Source organism: Amblyraja radiata, chromosome 23, assembly GCF_010909765.2.
Source record: "Amblyraja radiata isolate CabotCenter1 chromosome 23, sAmbRad1.1.pri, whole genome shotgun sequence".
Taxonomy (NCBI): domain Eukaryota; kingdom Metazoa; phylum Chordata; class Chondrichthyes; order Rajiformes; family Rajidae; genus Amblyraja; species Amblyraja radiata.
Window position 1 is genome coordinate 21084433 of NC_045978.1, and position 24802 is coordinate 21109234.

The 24802-nt window shown below is 45.5% G+C and overlaps 1 protein-coding gene across 1 annotated transcript; it reads right to left on the reverse strand.

The window, feature by feature from the left end:
* Positions 1-1432: 1432 nt before the first annotated feature.
* LOC116986314 (peptidyl-prolyl cis-trans isomerase FKBP1B-like) lies at positions 1433-8992 on the reverse strand. Its single transcript, XM_033041728.1, has 5 exons — positions 8847-8992; positions 8684-8731; positions 6666-6778; positions 3633-3771; positions 1433-3544 (listed from the first exon to the last, which is right to left on the reverse strand). Exons 1-4 carry the CDS (start codon positions 8881-8883, stop codon positions 3643-3645), a joined length of 327 nt encoding a protein of 108 aa, XP_032897619.1. The 5' UTR covers positions 8884-8992; the 3' UTR covers positions 1433-3544; positions 3633-3642.
* Positions 8993-24802: the final 15810 nt, after the last annotated feature.

Here is a 24802-nt window from a genome sequence, read left to right on the forward strand (position 1 = left end):
CTCAACGAGTCTGGCAGCATCTCTGGAGAAAATGGACAGGTAATGTATCGGGTCGGAAGCCTACTTCAGTTACTCCTTCCACAGGAGTCAGGTTTCAACACACGCCGGAACATTTTAAATTAGAATTTTGCATTGAGCATCGTTTGGGTGTGCCTCAGCGTTTTATTTTAAAATATTTTGTGAAGTATGGTCACTACAATATAGGGAATTCCACATTAAGTTCCACAAACAATGTTTTATCAGTGACTTCACAGATGAATGTTAGCCAGGAAATGCGACATGTGGCTTAAACAATACCCAAGTACAGATGGCGTCTGAATATAATGTGCTGCAAAATCCTGCATATTCAGTTCTACTGCAGCCCATTTCGGTTTCAAATTTCTCCAACTATTGAAGGATAGAAATTGTGCCAGTTTTTCACCTGGAATTGGAACAATTCATGAGCAGTGTTCTGTGCTCAATAATTTCTAGCTCAATAAAAAAAAAGACACAGAGTGCTGGAGTAATTCAACAGGACAGGCAGTGTCTCTCGAGAACATGGATGTGACTTTTCGGGTCGGGATCTTTCTTCCTGCAAAAAAGAGGCAAATGCTGGAGTAACTCAGCAGGACAGGCAGCTTCACCGAAGAATACGGATAGGTAAAGTTTTGGGATGGGATCCTTCAAATTAGCATCTGCGGTTCCTTGTGCCGACAATTTTTTACTCAATGTTATGTTGTAGTTATTGCTGGGAAATAGGTAAAACCAGCATTATGACACCTGGAGATCTAAGCTTTACATTTCACAGAAATTTGATTCTGCTGAATGGAGCAGATAGTGCAACCCGCTCAGGCAATTGAACCATCCCATCAACAACTAGAGAGCGGTCCTGAGCTACCATCTACCTCATTGGAGAGCCTTGGACTATCTTTAATTGGACTTTACCTTACATTAAACGTTATTCCCTTTATCTGTACACTGTGGATGGCTCGATTGTAATGTAAAGCATTTCTGCTGACTGGATAGCATGCAACAAAAAGCCTTTCACTGTACCTCGATACACATGGCAACAAACTAAACTAACTCTTCTGCAAACTATTTGGTGTTGTGAAGAACAGGACTGTTGTTCCACCACACCAGCAAACATTTGGCTTCAGATCTACTGGGAACCAACCCATCCCCTTCGAGGGTGTTGTTGATAAGATGTTGAATATTTCCAGCACAGTATGGAAGTTGGAATATGGCCGTTTAGGCTAAAAAAAATGCGAATGCACTTCAAAGCCCATTGCAGGGTCTATCCTGGACTAGAGTACAGCACAGGAACAAGCCCATTATGCCCAGTCAAACAAATTAATCTGTCCGTTCTCCACTTCATCCGACACGGGGTGACGTGCAGAATGTTGTGTCCGAAAATGGTCAATAATTAATTAAAAAATGTTCACATCAGAAACAGTTGAAAATGGTCAAAGCATTTTATTGTAAAAGCATCTTGGATTTCATTAAATTGAGGAATGCCACAGTGCAATGAAAGGATTACAAGCAACACTGAAAAGGAGTTGGCAGCCGTGATGACCAGCTTACCTTGCTTACAAATATGTTGTTAGCACCTATTTAATGTTATAAAGAGGCACACTGCTTGTTCCACCAAAGGAAAAAGTGTAGTAATAAGAGAGATACAGCAGGACAACAGCCCATTCTGACCATGACCTTCCACTTACAATAATTATACATTAATACCTTTTATTACTGTTCCCCAAATTTACAAGGACTCCTGCTAGATTCTACACACTCACGAGGGGCAATTTAGTGGTAGAACAACACAAATATCCAGGTATTTGGAATGTTGGTGGAAATTTATGCGGTCAGAGGGAGAAAGTACAAACTTCACACAGACGGCATCGAGGGACAGGATTGAATCTGGGTCTTCAGTGGCTCCACCACTGTGAGGCGAGGTGAACTTCCAAGAGTAGTCACCATTTCAAGCAGAGTGTGGTATTACAGGTCCACCATGATCATCTGGTAACTGAAGGTCCTGCTCCCTCCCGTAATACCCCCCCCCCCCCCTGAAAATTTGGTGCCGGGGGGTGAGGTGGCCAAACTCAACCTCATTGGTACTTACATGCCAATTGGCAGATTGAATATGTCCCTTGCGATCAGGGCTTTGGAGCTCCGGCCTTGCTGGAGCCAGCAGATCCGTTCCCATATCCGACTTTGCGGGTTGGTATCGTGACGTCCTCCAAGGCCGTGACCTCTGTTGGTCCGGCAAAATGGGCAATGCAGAAAGTCTCTGAAATCAATGGTGGTCCTGTATTCTGAAACATTTTTTAGTGGAAGTACTTCACTGGCAATACTGGCAAGTGACCAGTTACATAACAGCATAATTCACACTTTCATGGTTCCTACAGTATTAATTAAGACTCAGTATGCCGGACCCTCTGACTAGATGCCATTCCCAAGACTCTTTACCTCTAATGATTCATGCCTGCTGTCATGCTGACACTGTATGCTCTCTTAAGATGAGTGTGTTCATACACTGCCTATATTAGCAATTGATCATTTTTGCAAATGTACAAATGATGATCTACGATTCTGCCCCATAGCAATCTTTCCATTGGTGAAGAACAGCAGATCCTGAAGAGGATACAGTCGCAGGTAAAACGGTATTGTTGAAATGACACCAATTGAGTTAAATGTGGTTTGAAGATTGTAACCGTGAACTAGCAGACAAAAGTAGTGGAATTTAAAAAATCATGCAACTGGGTGGGTAAAACTGATTTCCTTCCTAACCTGGTCACAAATATCCCACATTTCAAATGTATTCACAAATCTTTTATTTAGCTAATTCATGATAAAGCCCCAATAATTAATGTTAAGGTGAACGCAAGCTCAGACAACATATGGAGGCCTCAACAGTGAATTTTCTCAATTCAAAGATATGTTTCAAAATACAGTAGTCTACATGGCCATCTTGTCACTTGTTTTCAAACAGTTTGTGGCTCTTCAATGCATCAATTCAAAGTTACTATCTTATGGTTGAACATTAAGTGGTAACCCAACTGGTTTGTTCTCCTTTCTACTTTTAGGCTCCTTAATGATAATGCTTGATGATGTGCACTTCAAGCAGAGCATGATAAAACTAAAAAAAAATAATTCAAGATTAAAATAATCAGATTTTACTCCACAGCCCAAAAGATAAACAAAGTGACAAGCAGGCTTGTTGCTGACATACTGTACATTGTAGATCATCAAGAGTGCAATCCTGACCTGACCATCAGCCACATTAGAGACATTTGAACTATCTTTAATCGGATTTCAATGTTATATCTTGCACTAAATGTTGTACCTTCATCGATCTGTGCACTGTGGACGGCTTAATTGCATTTAAGGTTTTCTTTGACGGATAGCAGGCAAACAAAAGCTTTTCAGTGTACCTTGGTACAAGTGACATAATGAACTAAACTAAAAGATGGAAATGGTAAATGTAGTGATTTAAACTGGTTCCTGCATTTTCAACGCACAATCTTCAAGCTCTTCCTTACTTATGTGCCAAAAGCAGGATGTAAATCTGTCAAAACACGAAAAAAAAATCATTGATTGTTCCACTTATCTGCACTAAAGATAGCAGTATCCGACCAAGTAGAAAATCCCCTTACCAAGATATTTTCACTCAATTCTCAAGAGCTCTACTTCAAATGTCAAAGTTGCATTAGGTGGAATGGTGCCAGGGTGGCCAGAAGCTCCATATGCATAGTCAGGGGTGCAGGTCAGTTTGGCTTTCTGCCCAACACTCATCTAAAACAAAAATCAAGAAACTGAGCACACAAGAATAGTTCATAAGTTTATGCACACTCTTCTGCACCATCTAGCTAGGCATACCCAAACCCAGGACGCATAAATCTGAACTATTTTTGTAAAAGAATATTGACTCGCCATTGTAGTGCTGAAAATGACCTGTTAATAAGTCTAGGAAGTAGTCTACACTCAGATGTTAACACTCGTGTTAAAGAGGAGCAGTTTCTCTAATTTGTTACTAAACATCACAAAAATAAATCACCTGGTTATTACACTGCTGTTTGCGGGAGTTGTGTGTGTGCAAATTGACAGTGGCTGACGTTTGAAACGACATTAGCTATAAAGTGCTTCAGACTGTCCCAAAATCATGAAAACCGCAAGGCTTTAACTTATATGACTGTTGTTGTGTTAGTTAATTCCTTAACGCAGGGAGTGATAGGTGCCTGGAACACGCTGCCTGGGGAAATGGTGGAAGGAGAACCAATAGCAACGTTCAAGAGGGACATGGGGAACGGCATGGAATGGAGGGATATTGCTCGAGAGCAGGCAATCTGCAGTTTAGTTTAGAGATACAGTGCGGAAACAGGCGCAGAAACAATTGGCATAATTGTTAGCATATATTGTGGACTGAAGGTCTTATTCTACGTTCTAATCACATAGCATGGAAACAGGCCCAATGTCAACACCGACCAAAGGACACACTTCCCTATTAATCCCATCTCTAAGAACTTGGACCATAACCTTATAAACCTGGTTAATTCAATGATTATCTAGTCACTTCTTAAACGTTATCAGCGACTCTGCTTCCACCACTCCCCAGGAAGTGCATTCCAGCTACTCACCACTCTCTGGGTAGAAAATGCCTTCCTCCGATCCCCTCCAAATTACTTCCCATAAACCTATGTTCTCTAGTTTTATATACTTTTATGGGATAAAGACAGTGCACGTGACAATAAACTAAAGGTTGGGATTGAATGTAGTTTGCCAGAACTGTGAAGTAGCTTCCCACTTGCTGGGTTACTGCACCACCTGTTATATAATGTATTTAAAAGGGATGTGTATGCAACTGAAGTGGAACTAGATCTGTAACTCCTGTTTACTTCAAGAGTCCCATGTGGCACAAAACTTGTCAAAGATTTCATACAGAAGTACAGCGATGTGATACAGTGAAGGAGTGTGTAGTTCCGATCAGATTTCTCTATTCAAAAACTCATGCCAATTAAGCAATTCCCACAGGAATGGAATTACTTCAATAGAGTAAACTTTAACTCATTTGTTTTAATTTTTGAGATACAGCGCGGAAACAAGCCCTTCAGCCCGTCGAGTTTGCGCCGACCAAAGATCACCCATACACTAGTTTTATTCAACACATTCGGGACAATTTACAGAAGCCAACTAACCTACAAACTTCCATGTCTTTGGAATGTGGTAGTTTTAGTTTTGAGATACAGCGCATATACAGGTCCACCGAGTCCAAGCTGACCTGCGATCACCTCATACACTGACACTATCCTACACATGAACTAGAGATTACAATTTTACCAAGCCAATTAACCTACAAACTCGCACGTCTTTGTAGTGTGGGAGGAAACTGGAGCACCCGGAGAAAACCCACTGGGTCACAGGGAGAACATACAAACTCCGTACAGGCAGTACCCGCAGTCAGGCCGGGTCTTTGGCGTTGTGAGACAGCAACTCTACTGCTGTGCCACCCTAGTGCCTACAGCATAATTTATTTTTTAAAGGAGAATTAGAGTCTTTTTATATTACTTTTCACATAAATACAATTCCGGTCTATCTTGGGTATCATAAATTTCCTCAGTAAATTGGAAAGCAGCTCAATGTTCCACAGGACGAGGAGCAGACTTCTGCTTGAAATCATTAACCAGTCACACCCACTGTAAAAACCATGTACACAGCCAATGAGAACCCGAGAGGAATGTGGAATAACATTCTACACAAATAATCTGTTAGCATTTAATGTAAACTGTCACAACTTAATTTCACAAAAAAGCTGGAGAAACTCAGCAGGTGCAGCAGCCGTCTATGGAGCGAAGGAAAAAGGCAACGTTTCGGGCTGAAACCCTTCTTCAGACTGATCGGGGGCGGGGGGCGGGGAGAAGAAAGGAAAAAGGAGGAGGAACTCGAAGGCTGGGGATGGGAGGAGACAGCAGGAGGGCTGAGGAGACAGCAAGGACTAACAAAATTATGAGAATTCAATGTTCATGCCCCCAGGATGCTGACTCCCCAAGCGGAATATGAGGTGCTGTTCCTCCAATTCCCGGTGTTGCTCGCTCTGGCCATGGAGGAGACCCAGGATAGAGAGGTCGGATACGGAGTGGGAGGGGGAGTTGAAGTGTTGAGCCACCGGGAGGTCAGGTTGGTTATTGCGGACCGAGCGGAGGTGTTCGGCGAAACGATCGCCCAACCTCCGCTTGGTCTCACCGATATAGATCTGCTGACATCTAGAGCAGCGGATGCAATAGATGAGGTTGGAGGAGATGCAGGTAAACCTCTGTCGCACCTGGAACGACTGCTTGGGTCCTTGAATGGAGTCGAGCTTGGGGAGCCTGCATCCTCAGCCCTCCTGCTGTCTCCTCTCATCCCCAGCCTTTGAGCTCCTCCTCCTTATTCCTTTCTTCTCCCCGCCCCCCCACCCCCGATCAGTCTGAAGAAGGGTTTCAGCCCGAAACGTTGCCTTTTTCCTTCGCTCCATAGATGCTGCTGCACCCGCTGAGTTTCTCCTGCTTTTTTGTGTACCTTCGATTTTCCAGCATCTGCAGTTCCTTCTTAAACAAATTAATTTCACTTGAGCAAGTCAGGAATATTATACTGTACAAGAACTGATGACTTCAGAAAGGGTGCAGAAAAAAACAATACATTTTTTTAACAACCTGAGCTAATCCTTCATCCCATCCTTTGATGACATCATTTTTACCAATTCTAAAATGAAATGGCTTATTTCGGACCCGGGAGGAATCAAACGTTGTCCCATCCATCAGTGAACCTGTTAGCAACGATAGCAGCAAAATGTTAGCGATATCAGGTCATAAACACGATAAATTGCTTCAATATAGACAACCATTATTCCATAAAAAGGTTAACTTTAGAAGTTACTAGACCAAGTGCAGACCCGTTGGGTCTGTTTCCCCAACGGCGTTTGGGGGGGGGGGGGTCTGAGCCATCACACTCACATTAACCACCCCCCAAACACACCGGTGGGGGGAGGGGGGGTGAGAAGAAGGGAGGGAGGGGAGAGGAGGAGGAGGAAACGGGACAGATTTGGGAGGGAAAGGAAAGTGGGGTAGGGGGTGAGAGAGGTATGGGGGAGGGGGGGATGGGGAGGGAGAGAGGGGTTGGGGGAGAGAGGGGAAAGAGTGGGGAGGGAGAGTGGAGGGGGAAGGGGGAGAGGTGGAAGAGTGGGGAGGGAGGAGGAGAGGGGTAGGGGGAGTGATGGAAGAGGGACAGAGGGGTAGGAGGAAGGGGGCGGGTGGAGAGAGGGAAGGGGGTGGGGTAGAGAGGGAAGGGGGGTGGTGGAGGTACCTGCCTTCTCTCCATACCCCCTGATCCCTTTAGCCACAAGGGCCACATCTAACTCCCTCTTAAATATAGCCAATGAACTGGCCTCAGCTACCTTCTGTGCCAGTGAATTCCAGAGATTCACCACTCTCTGTGTGAATTTTTTTTTCCTCATCTCGGTCCTAAAAGAATTACCCCTTATCCTTAAACTGTGACCCCTTGTTCTGGACTTCCCCAACATCTGGAACAATCTTCCTGCATCTAGCCTGTCCAACCACTTAAGAATTTTGTAAGTTTCTATAAGATACCCCCTCAATCTTCTAAAATCTAGCGAGTACAAGCCGAGTCTATCCAGTCTTTCTTCATATGAAAGTCCTGACATCCCAGGAATCAGTCTGGTGAACCTTCTCTGTACTCCCTCTATGGCAACAATGCCTTTGAGCATTGGGCATTGTGACATCACACGATGGAAAGTTCACCAAGTGCTTGTGCTCCTCCAAAGGCATATGTAAATGAATCCATTCCGATTGGACATATGTGAACATTGGGCATTGTGACATCACACGATGGAACGTTCACCAGGGGCTGGTGCTGATTCTATGGGTGAGAAGCCAGTTTATTTTTGAAATATTGGGGGGGGGAGGGAGGTTTTGATTAAAAACGTGTACTTAAACACGACGAAATGTAATGAGGAGCAGATACTTAGAAATAAAAGTGAAATCTCTACCGAAATGGAAAAGATGTCGGCGATTCTGCGTCTGGTTTCGGAGTTGCAGTGAATCAAAGGAAGAAATGCAGTCGGAAGCCGTACATGTAAATGGATCCATTCCGATTGGACATCTGCGAGCATTGGGCATTGTGATTGGACATCTGCGAGCATTGGGCATTGTGACATCACACGATGGAAACGAATCAATAAGACAGAAAGACAGCCGGACTGCCGCACAGACTTTTATATAATAAAAAAAGATAGAAGATGCTTGCATTGATTGTGAGGCTAATGTCATGGTCTAGTTTACTTAGCATAAGTGGTCATATATTGTTCAGCTTTTGTCTTTTTGCATTTAATAAGCCTGCAAAGATGCAGCAAGTTAAACGTTCATTATTCTGGTTCCCATGCCAAATAAACACTCTTGATCTTGAACTCCAACAAAACTTCAAACTGTCTTGGCTGCATTAGGAACTTCGGGCTATGTTTTGTCCTGTGCTTTATCACCCCCTCCCCCCTCCTCCCCTCTTCCCCGCCCCTCCTCTCCTGGGAGGCTTGCATGCAAAATCCCCCGAAGGCTGGCATGCACACTCCCGGGGGGGGGGGGGGGGGGGGGGCTGACATGCACAATCGCGGACCCTACACGCATCACGCTCCCGAGCCCGAGCGCCCCGCTGCACTCACCCACATAGTGCACCACACAGACTTGGCCCGTCTTGGGAAAGGTCCGCCCTGAAAGAGAGAAACAACCACAGGTTACACCGGCATCGCCCCGGGCTGCGGGCCTTGCTTCACTAGGAATTATATAAGAAGTAGCTACAGCCAGTGCGATGGAACTGAAGCTTACCGTCTCCCGGGGTGATAGTCTCCAACTCGATGCCCATGATCCGCCGCTCTCTCCGCGCTCCTACAACCAAAGATCCGCTGGAGGATCTCTGCCCACAACAACGCCGGAAGGCGGTGGGCGGGCCTGCGCGCCGCCCACCAATGAGAGCCGCCGTCCGGCTGGCGCCAAGTGGCGGCCTGAGGTAAATGGCGTCCGCTCGTTCGCCGGGGATAAACTCGAGTTCGCCAGCAGCCCCACTGCCGATACGTTGGGGTTTATTTTGGAAATAGGATGTTAGGTAAGGAAGGGAACCAATGGGCTTTTAGTGAGGGTTAGAGGGCCTGAATGGCCTCTGGAAGTCGTTGGACGAAATTGCCCCTCCCACGGGTAAGGCGTTAACCAGACGTTGTGTGGGGAATGGAGGCAACAAAGGGTGCGTGTCCCACAACACACAACAGTCGGGGACCCTTCGAGAGTTTTAAAGACCTGGGGAGAATTAGCCTTCTCGCAATTAATACAATAATGCCTCGAATGGGAATAAAAAACAATTGCAGATATTCATTCCCCCCCGAAAAAGGGATGGGGGGGGGGGGGGGCAGAGGGGGCGCAGAGATCCAGCAAAGGGGCGTGCACCCATAAAAAGGCGCAGAACAAAACATTCCATAGAGACTTTGCTTTGTTTTAATGACCTGGGAGAATTTGCCCACTTGTATTGTTTTATGAAATAAAAAATTAATTCGCCTCGAATGAAAATAAAAACAACTGCAGGCATGGTGAATATGAAGACAAGGAATGTTTGAAACACGCAGATGGTCGGACAGCCTCTGTGGGCACAGGAGAGACTGACGATGTTGGAATCTGGAACAAATAAACTGCTGGAGGAACTCAGCCAGTCTAGTGCATTTGTAAACTGCAGGTAGACAAAAAATGCTGGAGAAACTCAGCGGGTGAGGCAGCATCTATGGACCGAAGGAAACAGGCAAAGTTTCAGGTCGAGACCCTTCTTCAGACTGCAGCTGCTGGTTTACAAAATTGGACATAAAGTGCTAGAGTAGCGCAACATGTCACACATCATCTTTGCATTGCGTGATTAGGTGACATTTTGGGTGGGCAACCCTCTTTAGACTGATTGTGGTGGGGGTGGGGAGAGGAGTGGTGGGACAAAGCCTAGCAGGTAATGGGTGGGTATGAGGGGATTTTGATCGGCAGATGGACAAAGGCAAGAGTTGAAAAGAAAAAGGAAGAGACAAAAGGATTGAAGAGTTGTGAATTGTGAAGCTAGAGGAAAGGTGGAAGAGGGGAAAATAAATAGATGAGTCCCAAATGGGGGAGGAGTTTAATTATCTAAAATTGGGAAACTGTTCATACCATTGGGTTGTAGTTGACCCTATCTAAGTGGAAACTGGTGCTATTCCTTGAGTTAGTGCATGGTCTCACTCTGGCAATGAAGCAAGCCTATAATGGAAAGCCACATCTTGGGAGCAGAGAAGGAGAAACTGGGAGTTGGGGATAGCATCATTGCAAGAGGCAGGATGAGAAGAAATGTGGTCCAGATAATTGTGGGAGTCAGTGGGTTTATACTAGATGTCAGTCGACCACCCCGGGCCGCGGAGCTTGAACCGGCCCGTTTGCGGAGCTCGGTTGAGCCGCGGGACTGACTACCATCGCCCGGTGGGGTAACAACATATCACCTCAGCGCAGAGGGAGAATAAGGAGGGAAGAGACAGTGACTTTAAGACTTGCCTCCATCACAGTGAGGAGGTGCCTGGTGAACTCACTGTGGTGGATGTTAATTTGTGTTTATTGTGTGTTTTGTTATTTATTATTATATGTATGACTGCAGGCAACGAAATTTCGTTCAGACCGAAAGGTCTGAATGACAAATAAAGGAATCTAATCTAATCGAAAATAGTACTCCAATTGAAATCAGGCATCACAGAGGGGGAGCAATGGGAGATGGTCTCACAGAACTCTCGTTGGAGAGAGGAGGAGAACTTCAAAGAAGGCATACCTTGAAAGATTTAGCAGTGGAGCAAATGTCCTTTTGTGTATTAACCAGCATCTTCAGGTCTTAGTTTCTACATTTAGACTGCTCCACTATGAAATTTCCTCATGGTATGTCTACTTTGAAGAAGTTCGCCTCTTGGAATTATGTAAGACCTCTCATTGCTCTCCCTCAGCGATTTCTGTTATTATCTGCCACACTTTGTCCTGTCTCTCCCCTTTTCCAACTTTCTTCTCCACCCCCCCACACCCTCTACAAACAGTCTTGTCCTGAAACGTCACCTATCCCATATTCCCTATGCTGTTTGATCTGTGTTACTTCAGCAATTTGTGTCCTTTTGTATATTAACCTGCAACTGCAATTCTTTGTTTCTATAATAGTTTTTTAGTTCCTGATAGCAGCCTTTTATTCCAAATTTACATTGTTATTTGAAATTCCTCAGCAGCTGTGGTGGAATTGAAGCTTGTGCCTTTTGATCAATAGTCTAGGTTTTTCAATGATATTTAACCATTGTAAATTCAGAAAAATTGCAGACAATTTCATCACAGCAAGCTACGGTATGTAGTATTTAGAAAAATGCCAAAATCATTTTCTTTCAGATGTTTGTGGAGATATTGTATCCTGTGCCAGAACTTAATATCTGGTATTTTAATTGGTTAAAGCAGTATATTAGATCTTATTTTAAAATAGTTAAATATTAAAAATCGAGATACAGGTCATATTTACAGGGAAGGCAATTCATTTGAAAAGAAATGTGATGTCACAAAAATAATTAAATTATTTTGTTGGTAGGGGTTCTTTTTGGTGAAGATTCATTATGCATTCGCTTGTCTATTTTCACTAACTCGCTGAAGAGATCCAACAGAAGAATTCTCTAGTTTGAATTGCTGCAATGACAACTGGAGACAATTGGGTTTAACGGAAACTAAGCACATTGTACAATGCGTTTGTTGTAACTACAGGTTTATTTGAAAAGTTTTTTTGTTAAACTTGCACTTGTTATTAAAATCTCTCAGGAATTGATTTTCTTTCCTTCCATACTGGGTAGATTTTGTTACTGGATTATCCGAAACTAGAATTAGAAAATTGCAGATAGACAATTTAGAATAAAAAAGACAAAACAATGGATCTATATGTATGTACATTCAAAAAATACTTGCATTGGTCAACAATCAGAAAAGTAAAAAACACTGAGGGCTAGAAACTTGTATGCACAGTCATCCCTGTTCTCTGTTTGTTTCCTTTAACGGTAACATGAAAATGAATGTTTCTTCCCTGAAGTGTGATATCAATGATATTCAGTTCAAATTAATCCACTTCAGAAATTCCGTTCGGCACTTAGGTTTACAACCATGCTTGTGACTTGATAAATTTTGCATATTGGACGTTATCTAATGGCATCATTCATGCAGTACATGATTAAAATATAGAACAGTACAGAATAGGGCTTTCAGCCTGTGATGTCAGGTTAAACTAATCTCTCCCCGCATGTCATTCCTCCATTCCCTGCATAGCCATGTACATTTCTAATAGCCTCTTAAATGCCGCTATCGTATGTGCTTTCCCCGTCACACCTGAAGCACATTTTATCAGTAAATTACATTTTATGTCATGCCGAAGGAACGGATGGAGGGTGGGCAGGAGGATCAGCAGCAATTTTGTGATTGCCATAATGTGCGGGTTCTTCAATGATGACCTATTAATGGGTAGGTGATCAATCAAAACCAAGATTACGTATACCTCAGTAGTATGCAGGTGATGCTTGTGTTTCTGCAAGCGCAGAGATCTAACTCCATCATTCGCACTTTTCTGAAGAATACAAGAGAGTGGGCGTTTCACATTCACAGGATGAAGATACTCTACTAATCTGCCCATTCTACACCACACTTAGTCTGTTTTTTAATCAACTCCTTGTGGTATCCAAAAGTGGCGGTCATGGCAAGCTCCTGCTCCCTGGACCTGGACCTAAAATATCTAACGGTGAAGTGCCAATCCCTACCATCTGCCTTGGGGATTCACTTTGGTTATCCCAACAGCAGTCCGCATCCCACCTCAAGCTTCCACTTGAAATACTATACATCACTACAAACAGAGCAACCTCAAAAGTGTTCTAGCAAATTACCATCAGCACATCTCCTGTCCCACCAGTGGCCAAACACCCACGACCACTGCTACACAACCAACAAAGACGCCCACCGCTACATTCCATGATCATAATTTGGAAAAACTGATCACCTGACTGTTTCTAATCCCTGAATAAGAGTAGAAACAGAAGCAGGAAGTACAGGTACAAAAGGTTGCCCAGTGCTGATTTGAGGAAACAGATTATATTATTTGTAATTGTTTTGAGTTGGTTGGCTGGTCTCAAGGACTGAGGCCAATCTAAATGTGTGAGCCATCTTCGTTACAGAACTCATTCAATAAATGTGTGTCGGAATGTATGCGAAAGGAGACAATATTAATGCTCCGCAACTGGAAACCGTGGATGAATGGTGAGGTCCAATCCCAGCTGAAGTCCATGTCGGCAGCGTTCTAGGCAAATGATCCTGAGTGGTATAATAAGTCAATTCCTGACTTTTGTTAAGCCATCAAGGATGCCAAGAGGCGTTTCTGGACCAAACCAGAATCCCATGATAACCCACATGATACCTGTAATTTGTGGTAAATCTTGCATGCTATAACAGGTTACACAGTGAGGTTGGGCAGTATCGCTGACAACAGTGTGCCCCTCCCTGATGAGCTCAATGGATTCTACACTCACTTTGAACAGAAGGTTGGTGGAATATCGTCATCCATTGCAACACCATGCACGTGCCTGCACCCACGGTTGCCATAGCAGATCAGATAACTGGAAGCGAACCCATAGGAAGCAATTGGCACGGACAGTCCCTGACCACAACAAAAAAGAAGTATGCAGCACAGAGCAAATCAAAAATAAGAATTAAACAAAAAAAATCAATAAATCTGTCTTTATATGAATGTAATGGCACCTTTAATAAGAACAATTAAGCTCGATGACCTACATTGGTTCCAAATGATGCATAGAGACATGCAACTTAGAAATGGGCCTATTATGTCCATCTCATTCATGCCACAAGATACCTACCTACGCTACTCTCCTGATTCTTATACTGACCTTGATGTTTCCTCCATTGCCAGAATGAGGCCACATGTAAACTGGAAGAACAGCAAGTAATATGTACAACCCCTCTTGATCCTCACATCCTGAAGTGCACACATTTTCTCCACTATCTCCCAGCCCCCTTGTCATACCTCCCAGAACCCTAGTCACACTGCTCTTTTCCACTCCACCTTTTGCTTATCTACCATCCCCGAGTTCCATATTTCTCATTTATTTCCCCTCCTCCGTCCCCTTCCATTTATATTCTTCATTTCACTCCTTTCTTTATTTGACACCTTTTGTCCGTTTTTCACCGCTAGCCTTCACTTCACCCATCTGCCAATCATTCCCCCTCACACATGTCCACATCACTTGCCAGGCTTTGTCCCATGCACCTCGCTTTTCCAGTTTTCTCCCCCTGTCCCAACCCAACCCTGTTTATTCTCTCCACGGATGATGACCCGCAGAATTCCTGTAGGTTTTTTGCTTCTGTGATAATCTCATTTGCCTACATTAGCCCCTTATGCTTCTATATCTTTCAAGACCTCACAAAATGCTTTTTAAACATTGTAATTGTATCTGCCTGCACCATCTTCTGGCATTTTCTTGCAGATATTAAATGGTCTCAGTGTGAAAAACATACCCCTTTAAATTTCTCCACCTTTAAATTTCTCCCACATCTCCTTAAATCTGCACCTATAAATTGTAGCTTCTCCAGGAAAAAGATTCTGACTATCTATTATATCAATTACACTTAATTTTTTTAAGCATCTATAAGGTCACTACTCAATTTATGTTCCAGTGACAGGGAGAGATTAGTCAGCTTGGGTTTATTTTCACTGGAACATGGATTGAGGAGCCCTGTGACCCACACTGTCTGTGCTGAGCATAATGTTAAGACTAACTCTTAGCTGCCTGCACATAATACATTCCCTCCATCCCTTGCATATCCATGTGCCTATCCAAAGGTTTGTAGTTAGGCAAATTGCAATTTAGGCTTCATTCTGGAGAAAGTAAACAGTTGCATTTTAGATGGGATTTAAAGTGTAGAACTATTTTATTGCACATCTACCTTCAAGTGAGAAGGACAATTGGATGAGAGAGCTTTGTAGTTGTCACTTTCTAATGGTCAGGTACGACTCCTTTTGCCTGTAGCCACTGCAGATTAACACTAGGTGGTGCACCTGAACTGCATATGCCCTATCTGTCACTCCATCTGAGGCTCCGGCAGAAAATCAAACAGAAAAATGCAATGTGATATTAATGCATGATATTGGACACATTTTAATGAGAAAAACCCCACAATGTTAATCATACTTTTGTGCAGTTCAATTTGTTCGGTCAATTTGAAATTCAGCTCGGTGTAGAATTGTTAAAACATCTTTGAGAGACTCAAGAGGCATTCGGGGCATAGGCTGAGAGCAGGAACATGGTATTGAAGTAGTAAAGGCTCAGTCAAGTTGTCATCAAAGCTATAAGATCTTTGGTTGTCATTGCCAGATCAGACTGTTGCCATGGACGGAGTTGGCTCTAAGAGGCAATTAGCATCTCCTGTAGCCATGTTTTGTGTTTCAATGAGAAGGAAGTTTACTGCTTTATTTTAAGTACTGACATCTCAATATTTATGGTGTTGTCATGTGGTTATCTCGCTTTCCGTTGTTGAAGGGGGAATTAATGGAACCCCCAAGGAAAAAGTGTACATGGAGGCTCCTTTGATTTTCTACTTTAGTAAGGCCCCCTCCCCCTTAAACATTTCCAGGCTTGGGTTTTAAACCCCACAATCTCAGATTACTGTTTAAGAAGAAACTGCAGATGCTGAAAAATCGAAGGTAGACAAAAATGCTGGAGAAACTTAGCGGGTGAGGCAGCATCTATGGGGCGAAGGAAATAGACAACGTTTCGGGCCGAAACCCTTCTTCAGACATTAATCTCAGATTACTCATGACATTGTTTAATTACCTTAAATTTTGTACCTTAAAGGCTGGTGATGAAAGTCCAGGCAGTCAGTCCAGTTTGAGGAGTCTGAAGAAGACCCAAAATGTCGCCTATCCATGCCCTCCACGCGTACTATCTGTAGCAATGTTACAAAATTTTGAGATTTTAAAAATCAAGTCTGTAATTTATCCCATCAGATAAAGCATAAAAATAAGTTTAATTTGACACCTAATTCACTTTCATATCTCAAGTATTTAAAAAGTTATGGCCATTTTCATACTCGGAAATGAGCATCTTGTTCCCTATTGATTTTCTATGGACATAACAAAAAAGCTGTGATCGTGAACAGTCAAAAGCCCATAACTTTCTTAAAAATTAAGAGAACTGAATGAAATTTTCAGTTATCATAGATTGAAGCATTCTGAAACAAATATAAAATAATCTTACTTGGATGACCTGAAATTAAAGCATATAATTAGTTAGTTACCTAATTGTAGCTAATTTCAGACTTCAATTACTAGATCTAAACATCTATCCATTTCTTAATAAATGATTAACATTTTTAAATAGCCTAAATGTCCAAATAATATTCACAAATAATTCACAATAAAACATGATTTTTAAATCTCATTTACATTAATTTATAGGCCAAATGGAAGGAATTTAGTGTTCAATTGCTGTAAATAAATGCCCATTTAAATCAGCTTTCCAGTGGGTCCCTGTGGAACGCGCTGGTTTAGAACGTTCACATTGCGGTAGATTTGTGCCCCAAATGCCCAGAAAAATACTGCGCGATATAATGGGCCCAAATTGAGCTACTCGCAATATTAAACTTTGTATAAAGGGATCTTTAGAAGCCCTTTTTAATGTAAAAATATACAACCTAACTTCAGTTGTTTGCTTTATGAGACCCTGCGGTTGCTGGCGGTCGTGGGTTTAGAGATTGATTTTTAAACTACTATAACTATTATTCAAGGCCTTTAAACCTAATAATAGCTTTTGCGACGGGGTCTTCCAGCGATTTTTCGTTAATAATTAACTAGGCTGAACATCTTCGATTTGAACAGCTTAGAGAAAATCGCGTTTTAAACCCGCCCCCTCTAAACGGCGCCAAAATCGCGCACACCCGCAGCGGAAGATTTTCAAAGACGCTTCAGGTAGGCTTTGCAACATACCTACTATCTGCGGTTCATCCATATCTTTGTGTTTTACTCAAGAATCCAGGATCCTCAATTCTTGTTACCTCAAACCATTTTCTAGTGGGCATATTAAGAACTCCCATTTACTTGACTTTCTCACTCATTATTTGAGAAATTAAGTGTTAAGTTAGGTTAGTGCGTTATGAAATAAGAGTTTTGTGGCGCCACCCGGTGGTTAGGCCACTTATTGGGCAAACCCTCGACCCTAGGATTGACAAGGTCACCTAACGAGTTTTGGCGGGAAGAAGTCGTCGCGTGGCTTAGAGGTGTGCCCGAGGATATATATAGAACTTTGGGAGAACCCTCCCCAGTCGCGTGTGAGCTGTTCTTTGTTGAACTTAATAAATACCACTTTGTTTGACTACACGTGTCTCGCTATATTGGTGACCCCGACGATCCAAAACGGTTATTTCGTATTTGAAAAATGGAATGTGTGGGTGGGGGGTGTGTGGGCTCTGGGCCCCGACTCCGACCCCGACCGCGCTCACTGGCTCCAGGACCGGGCTCCGGATTCACTCAGCAGCTCCAGGACCGGCTCCAGATTCACTCAGTTCCTGTCCCTGGCGCTGTCGCACACATCGGCTCCCGGCTCGACGTGGTGGTTGTCGCCCCCGCATGCGAACACAGCCCCCGCCCGCGAACACAGCTCCCGCCCGCGAACACAGCCCCCGCCCACACTCTACTCTCTCCACTCCTTCAGCTTTATTCTCGCCGCCAGTGATTGACGGCGGGTGCTGGAAGGGGTGTCGCTGTCCCGACGAATAACAGACCAATAACTTTTGTAATATTTCAACGATTGGAATAAAACTTGATGCACTTGTAGCACAGGAGAATGGCGAGTAAGGTGGCGAAAAATCATAACTTTATCGGGTACCGTTTTTGCGCAAATTTTAAAACAATGCAAACCGGAAGAGGACAAGATGAGAGTTTTATAAGTTTACTAGACCAAGTGCAGACCCGTTGGGTCTGTTTCCCCAATGGCGTTTGTGGGGGGGGGGGGGGGGGGGGGGGGGTGAGGAGGGAGGGGAGAGGAGGAGGAGGAAACGGGATAGATTTGGGAGGGAAAGGAGAGCAGGGTAGGGGGTGAGAGATGGGGAGAGAGATGTGGGGGAGGGGGGATGGGGAGGGAGGGGAGGAGGGAGGGATGGGGAGAGGGATGGGGGAGAGAGGGGAAAGAGTGGGGAGGGAGAGTGGAGGGGAAGGGGGAGAGAAGTGGGGAGGGAGGAGGAGAGGGGTAGCGGGAGTGATGGAAGAGGGACAGAGGGATAGGGGGAAGGGGGTGGGGGGAGAGAGGGAAGGGGGTGGGGTAGAGAGGGAAGGGGGTGTGGGAGAGAGGGATGGGAGAGGGTGAGGAGAGGGGGAGGAGAGAGTGGGAGAGAAGTGGAAGAGTGGGGAGGGAGGGAGGGGTAGAGGGGTAGCGGGAGAAGAGGGACGGGGGAGTGGTTGGAAGAGGGACAGAGGGGAAGGGGTGGGGGAGAGGGGAAGGGAGCTGAAGAGAGAGGGGTGGGGGAGGGTGAGGCGTCGGGTAAGGGGATAGAAGTGGAAGAGTGGGGAGGGAGGGGTAGGGGGAGTGGTGAGAGAGGGACAGAGGGGTAGGGGTAAGGGGGTGGTGGTAGATAGGGAATGGAGGTGGGGAGAGAGGGATGGGTGGGAGAGGGAGAGGGGTGCAGAGAGGGAAACATAGAAGCATAGAAATTAAGTGCAGGAGTAGGCCATTCGGCCCTTCGAACCTGCACCGCCATTCAATATGATCATGGCTCATCATCCAACTCAGTATCCCATCCCTGCCTTCTCTCCATACCCCCAATCCCTTTAGCCACAAGGGCCACATCTAACTCCCTCTTAAATATAGCCAATGAACTGGCCTCAACTACCTTCTGTGGCAGAGAGTTCCAGAGACTCACCACTATCTGTGTGAAAAATGTTTTCCTCATCTCAGTACTAAAGGATTTCCCCTTTATCCTTAAACTGTGACCCGCTTGTCCTGGACTTCCCCAACATCGGGAACAATCTTCCTGCATCAGACAAATGCAATTCAGGACTTTTCTCTTCACAAGCAAAGTCAGAATGACGGTTAGTGAAGAATTCGAATATTCGCTGAGCGTTCAGATGCTGCGCGCGCCTCCTGCACCAAAGGGGGGGAAGCGTGCGTCATCACACACAAAGATCTTGTAGCGGAGAGCTCCGCTTTAAGATCTTTGGTCACACACTAAGCACGCGTCTCCACAAACAGATGAGCGTCTTCTTGAATGGAGAGCGCGTGGCCGCCTCCACAAACAGTCACACACACTGAGGACCCGCCCCACAAAAAATATTTTGTGAGGAAGGGGAGGAGGAGGGTGGAGAGGGAGAGGGGGAGGGGGAGGGGGGGGGGGGGAAGAAGAGGATGGGGGAGAGAGGTGAAGGGGGGGGGGGGGGGGGTTGGAGCGGGCGTGCATGAGTCAAGAGAAGAGAAAAGGGCAGAGAGAGAGAGAGGCTGGTACAACAACAAAAAAGCTGGATAAACTCAGCGGGTGCAGCAGCATCTATGGACCAAAGGAAAAGGGCAACGTTTTTGGCCGAAACCCTTCTTCCGGGTTTTGGCCAAAAACGTTGACCATTCAATTCGCTCCATAGATGCTGCCGCACCCGCTGAGTTTATCCAGCTTTTTTTATGTCTATCTTTGATTTTCCAGCATCTGTAGTTCCTTCTTAAAGACAGAGACTGTGCACGGTAAGGGAATGAGGAGGGAGAGGGGGAAGAGTGTGGAGGGAGGGGGAGAGTGGGATTGGAGGGGGAGAGGGGTGGGGGGAGAGAGAAGTGGAAGAGAGGGGAGGGAGGGAGGGAGGGGGAGAGGGGTAGCAGGAGTGGTGGAAGAGGGACAGGGGGAGTGGTGGAAGAGGGACAGAGGGGTAGGGGAAGGGGTGGGGGAGAGAGGGGAATGGAGGGGGGTGAGGGAGGGAGAGGGGTGGGGTAAGGGAAGAGAAGTGGGAGAGGGAGGGGTAGGGGGAGTGGTGGAAGAGGGACAGAGGGGAAGGGGGCGGGGGAGAGAGGGAAGGGGGTGGGGTAGTGAGGGAAGGGGTGGGGGAGAGAAGGATGGAAGAGGGGTGAGGAGAGGGAGAGGGGGAGGAGAGAAGGGGGAGAGAAGTGGAAGAGTGGGGAGGGAGGGAGGGGTAGCGGGAGTGGTGGAAGAGGGACGGGGGAGTGGTGGAAGAGGGACAGAGGGGTAGGGGAAGGGGTGGGACAGGGAGGGGAAGAGAGAGGGGTGAGGGAGGGAGAGGGGTGGGGAAAGGGGAGAGAAGTGGTAGAGTGGGGAGGGAGGGGTAGAGGGACTGGTGGAAGAGGGACAGAGGTGTAGGGGAAGGGGGCGGGGGGAGAGAGGGAAGGGGGTGAGGTAGAGAGGGAAGGGGGGTGGGGGAGAGAGGGATGGGTGGGAGAGGGAGAGGGGTGAAGAGAGGGAAACATAGAAACATAGAAATTAAGTGCAGGAGTAGGCCATTCGGCCCTTCTAGCCTGCACCACCATTTAATATGATCATGGCTGATCATCCAACTCAGTATCCTGTACCTGCCTTCTCTCCATACCCACTGATCCCTTTAGCCACAAGGGCCACATCTAACTCCCTCTTAAATATAGCCAATGAACTGACCTCAACTACCTTCTGTGGCAGAGAATTCCAGAGATTCACCACTGTGAAAAATGTTTTTCTCATCTCTGTCCTAAAGGATTTCCCCCTTATCCTTAAACTGTGACCCCTTGTTTTGGTCTTCCCCAACATCGGGAGCAATCTTCCTGCATCTAGCCTGTCCAACCCCTTAAGAATGTCATACGTTTCTATAAGATACCCCCTCAATCTTCTAAAATCTAGCGAGTACAAGGCGAGTCTATCCAGTCCTTCTTCATTTGAAAATCCTGACATTCGAACCTTCTCTGTACTCCCTCTATGGCAACAATGTATTTGAGCATTGGGCATTGTGACATCACACGATGGAACGTTCACCAGGGGCTGGGGCTCCTGCAAAGGCATATGTAAATGAATCCATTCCGATTGGACATATGTGAACATTGGGCATTGTGACATCACACAATGGAACGTTCACCATGGGCTGGGGCTCCTGCAAAGGCATATGTAAATTAATCCATTCCGATTGGACATCTGTGAGCATCAGGCATTGTGACATCACACGATGGAACGTTCACCATGGGCTGGGGCTGGTGCTGATTCTATGGGTGAGAAGCCAGCTTATTTTTGAAATATTGGGGGGGGGGAAGGATTTGATTAAAAACGTGTACTTAAACACGACAAAATGTAATGAGGAGCGGATACTTAGAAAGAAAAGTGAAATCTCTACCGAAATGGAAAAGATGTCGGCGATTCTGCGTCTGGTTTCGGAGTTGCAGTGAATCAAAGGAAGAAATGCAGTCGGAAGCCGTACATGTAAATGGATCCATTCCGATTGGACATCTGCGAGCATTTGGCATTGCGATTGGACATCTGCGAGCATTGGGCATTGTGACATCACACGATGGGAACGAATCAAAAGGCAGACAGGCAGCCGGACGGACGGCAGGCGACAGGCACACAGTTTTAATATATAACTAGACCAAGTGCAGACACGTTGGGTCTGCTCCCCCAATGGTGTGATCCCCCAACCCAATATTCCACCATGCACCCGTCTCCTCCAATGGAACTGAAGCCGTTCCCAAATGTAAGATTCCAGCACTCCCCTGCCTCCCTCAGCAGTGGATTTAAAAAAAAATCCAATTGCACCTCCCCTGCCTGCTGCAGCAGTGAAAAGTTCAGAGTGTTCCTGCCTTGCAACTTTGTTTCGAAGTGTGTTGGAAGCTGAAATGGCTGCTTGTATGGGTGAGAAGCCAGTTTATTTGTGAAATAGTGGGGGGTGGGGGGGGGGGGGGGGGGGAGAAGGATGTGATTAAAAACGTGTACTTTGTGAAATAGTGGGGGGGGGGGGGAGAAGGATGTGATTTAAAACGTGTACTTTGTGAAATAGTGGGGGGGGGGGGGGTGGGAGAAGGATGTGATTAAAAACGTGTACTTAAACACGACGAAATGTAATGAGGAGCGGATACTTAGAAAGAAAAGCGAAATCTCTACCGAAATGGAACAGATCTCGGAGATTGAGCGTCTGGATCCGGCGTGGCAATGAATCAAAGGAAGAAATGCAGCCGGCAGCCGTACATGCAAATGGATCCATTCCGATTGGACATCTGCGAGCATCGGCCATTCCGATTGGACATCTGCGAGTATCGGGCACGAATCAAAAGGCAGAAAGGGAGCCGGACGGCAGCCGGACGGATAGCCCCAGAGTTTTATAGATAGATAGAAGATAGATAGATAGATAGATAGATAGATAGATAGATAGATAGATAGAAGATAGATAGAAGATAGATATATATATATATATATATATATAGATACCAGACCAAGTGGGACCCGTTGGGTCCCTTTTCCATGGGAGGCCTGGCCCCCCAATGCAACCCGTTCCCCCAACACAATATTCGACAACTCATCCATAGCCCCATACGGGAGACATGGTCCCCCAATGCAACCCATTCCCCAATGCAATATTCCTCCAGTTACCCATTCCCAAACACAACCAATTCCCCCAACGTAATATTCCACCACTCACCCATAGCCCCCAACTGTGCAGCGGCGGCTCATTTACCCTTATTTACCCTCCCTCATTTTAAACTTTAAAAAAAATGCAATTGCACTTGCTAGGGCTGCCAGGACTCATCCACAATCAGTACCCGTTCCTGCCTTCTCCCAATATCCCCTGACTCCGCTATCTTCAAGAGCCCTATCTAGCTCTTGAAGAATATTGTGACAAAGTGCTTCCTCATCTCCGTTCAAAATGGCTTACCCCTTATTCAAACTGTGGCCCTTGGTTGTGGACTCCCCCAACATCGGGAACATGTTTCCTGCCTCTAGCATGTCCAAACCCTTAATAATCTTATATGTTTCAATAAGATTCCCTCTCATCCTTTTAAATTCCAGTGTATACAAGCCCAACTACTCCATTCACTCAGCATGTGACAGTCCAGCCATCCCGGGAATTAACCTTGTGAACCTACGCTGCACTCGCTCAATAGCAAGAATGTTCTTCTTCAAATTTGGAGACAAGAACTGCACACGAAACCCCTCTTGTTATGAAGGCCAACATGCCACTTGCTTTCTTCACTGCCTGCTGTACCTGCATGCTTACTTTCATTGACTGCTGAACAAGGACCCCCAGATCCTGTTGTACTTCCCCTTTTCCCAACTTGACACCATTTAGATAATAATCTTCCTTCCTGTTTTTGCTACCAAAGTGGATAACCTCACATTTATCCACATTAAACTGCATCTGCCATGCATCTGCCCACTGACCCAACCTGTCCAAGTCACCCTGCATTCTCATAGCATCCTCGTCACAGTTCTCACTGCCACCCAGCTTTGTGTCAACTCACCCGTTCCTCCAATGCAACCCGTTCCCCATTGGGGGTATAGAGGGAGAGGGGTAATGAGGGAGGGCGTGGGGGTAGAGAGGGAGGGGGAGGTGGAGGGGGTAGAGAGGGAGGTGTAGAGAGGGAGGGTAGAAGGAGGGGGAAGGGGGTAGAGAGGGAGAGGGGCAGAGAAGGAGGGGGGTAGAGACCCTACCCCATCTCCCTCCTCATATCCCTCATCTTCCTCCCCTCATTCCCAATCCCTGACCCAGGACCCACCCAGGTCCTAGAGCAGCGCCAGGGCCTGGACAGCACATTGTGATTGGTGCACTGTGAGAGGCATTGTGATATCATCATTGTACGCTCTCGGAGAAAGCGATTTTGGCTTTTTTTAAAAACTTTTTTTGAAATCATGAATAACTTCGGAAATATAGGTCGGAATGCGACAGGAAGATGTTTAACGCTTCAACGGGGAAAATGTGAGTAGAATATGTGAAAATTGGAAGCTGTGGCCTAGCATTTGGAAGAAGATAGGAAAAAGCAGCGCAGAGTGACACATTGCCGGCACAAACAAAGAGTTTTAGTAATATAGATAGATATACAAGTGATAAACATCTTCCTGTCGCATTCCGACCTATATTTCCGAAATTATTAATGATTTAAAGTTTAAAAAAAAGCCAAAACCTCTTTCTCAGAGAGCGTCCAGTGATGATGTCACAATGCCTCTCACAGTGCACCAATCATAATGGGCTCTCAAGCTGCCTGCTGACTACCACAATGACATCACAATGGGACGTTGCCAATGGTAACAATGGTCCATGATGGGAAGTGTGTGGGAGGGAGGGAGGGAGGGAGGGAGGGGTTCATATTAAACTATAATACCCAGACAGTGAAATAATGCTTGATTTATAGTCAAAGTCAATATCCAGCCCTGCTGATGTTCGGTTGCAGAATGGAAGGGATAACTTTATGGCTTTGCAATTTTGGTCCTTCTCTTGCTCAGAAATTTCAGAACTATGTACATTGAAGGCTCTATGATTTCTGAGCTGTTGTCAGGAATGTGAAGTTGGAGAATGACATTGAATGACTTTATCAGTAGCTGGTCTGTAAGTGGGATTGAATTCCTTTACCACAGTGTTGAGAGTTGGCCGTGTTACTTTCAAAGCATATTGTACAACCTAACAGCCCACCTCCCTTGTGGAACATTGTGACGTCACTGGAAGCGGGTTGAAAGTCGTTTGGAAGCAGGTTGAAATGTGTTTAAAAGCTGGTTTTGGGTATTTTTAAAAC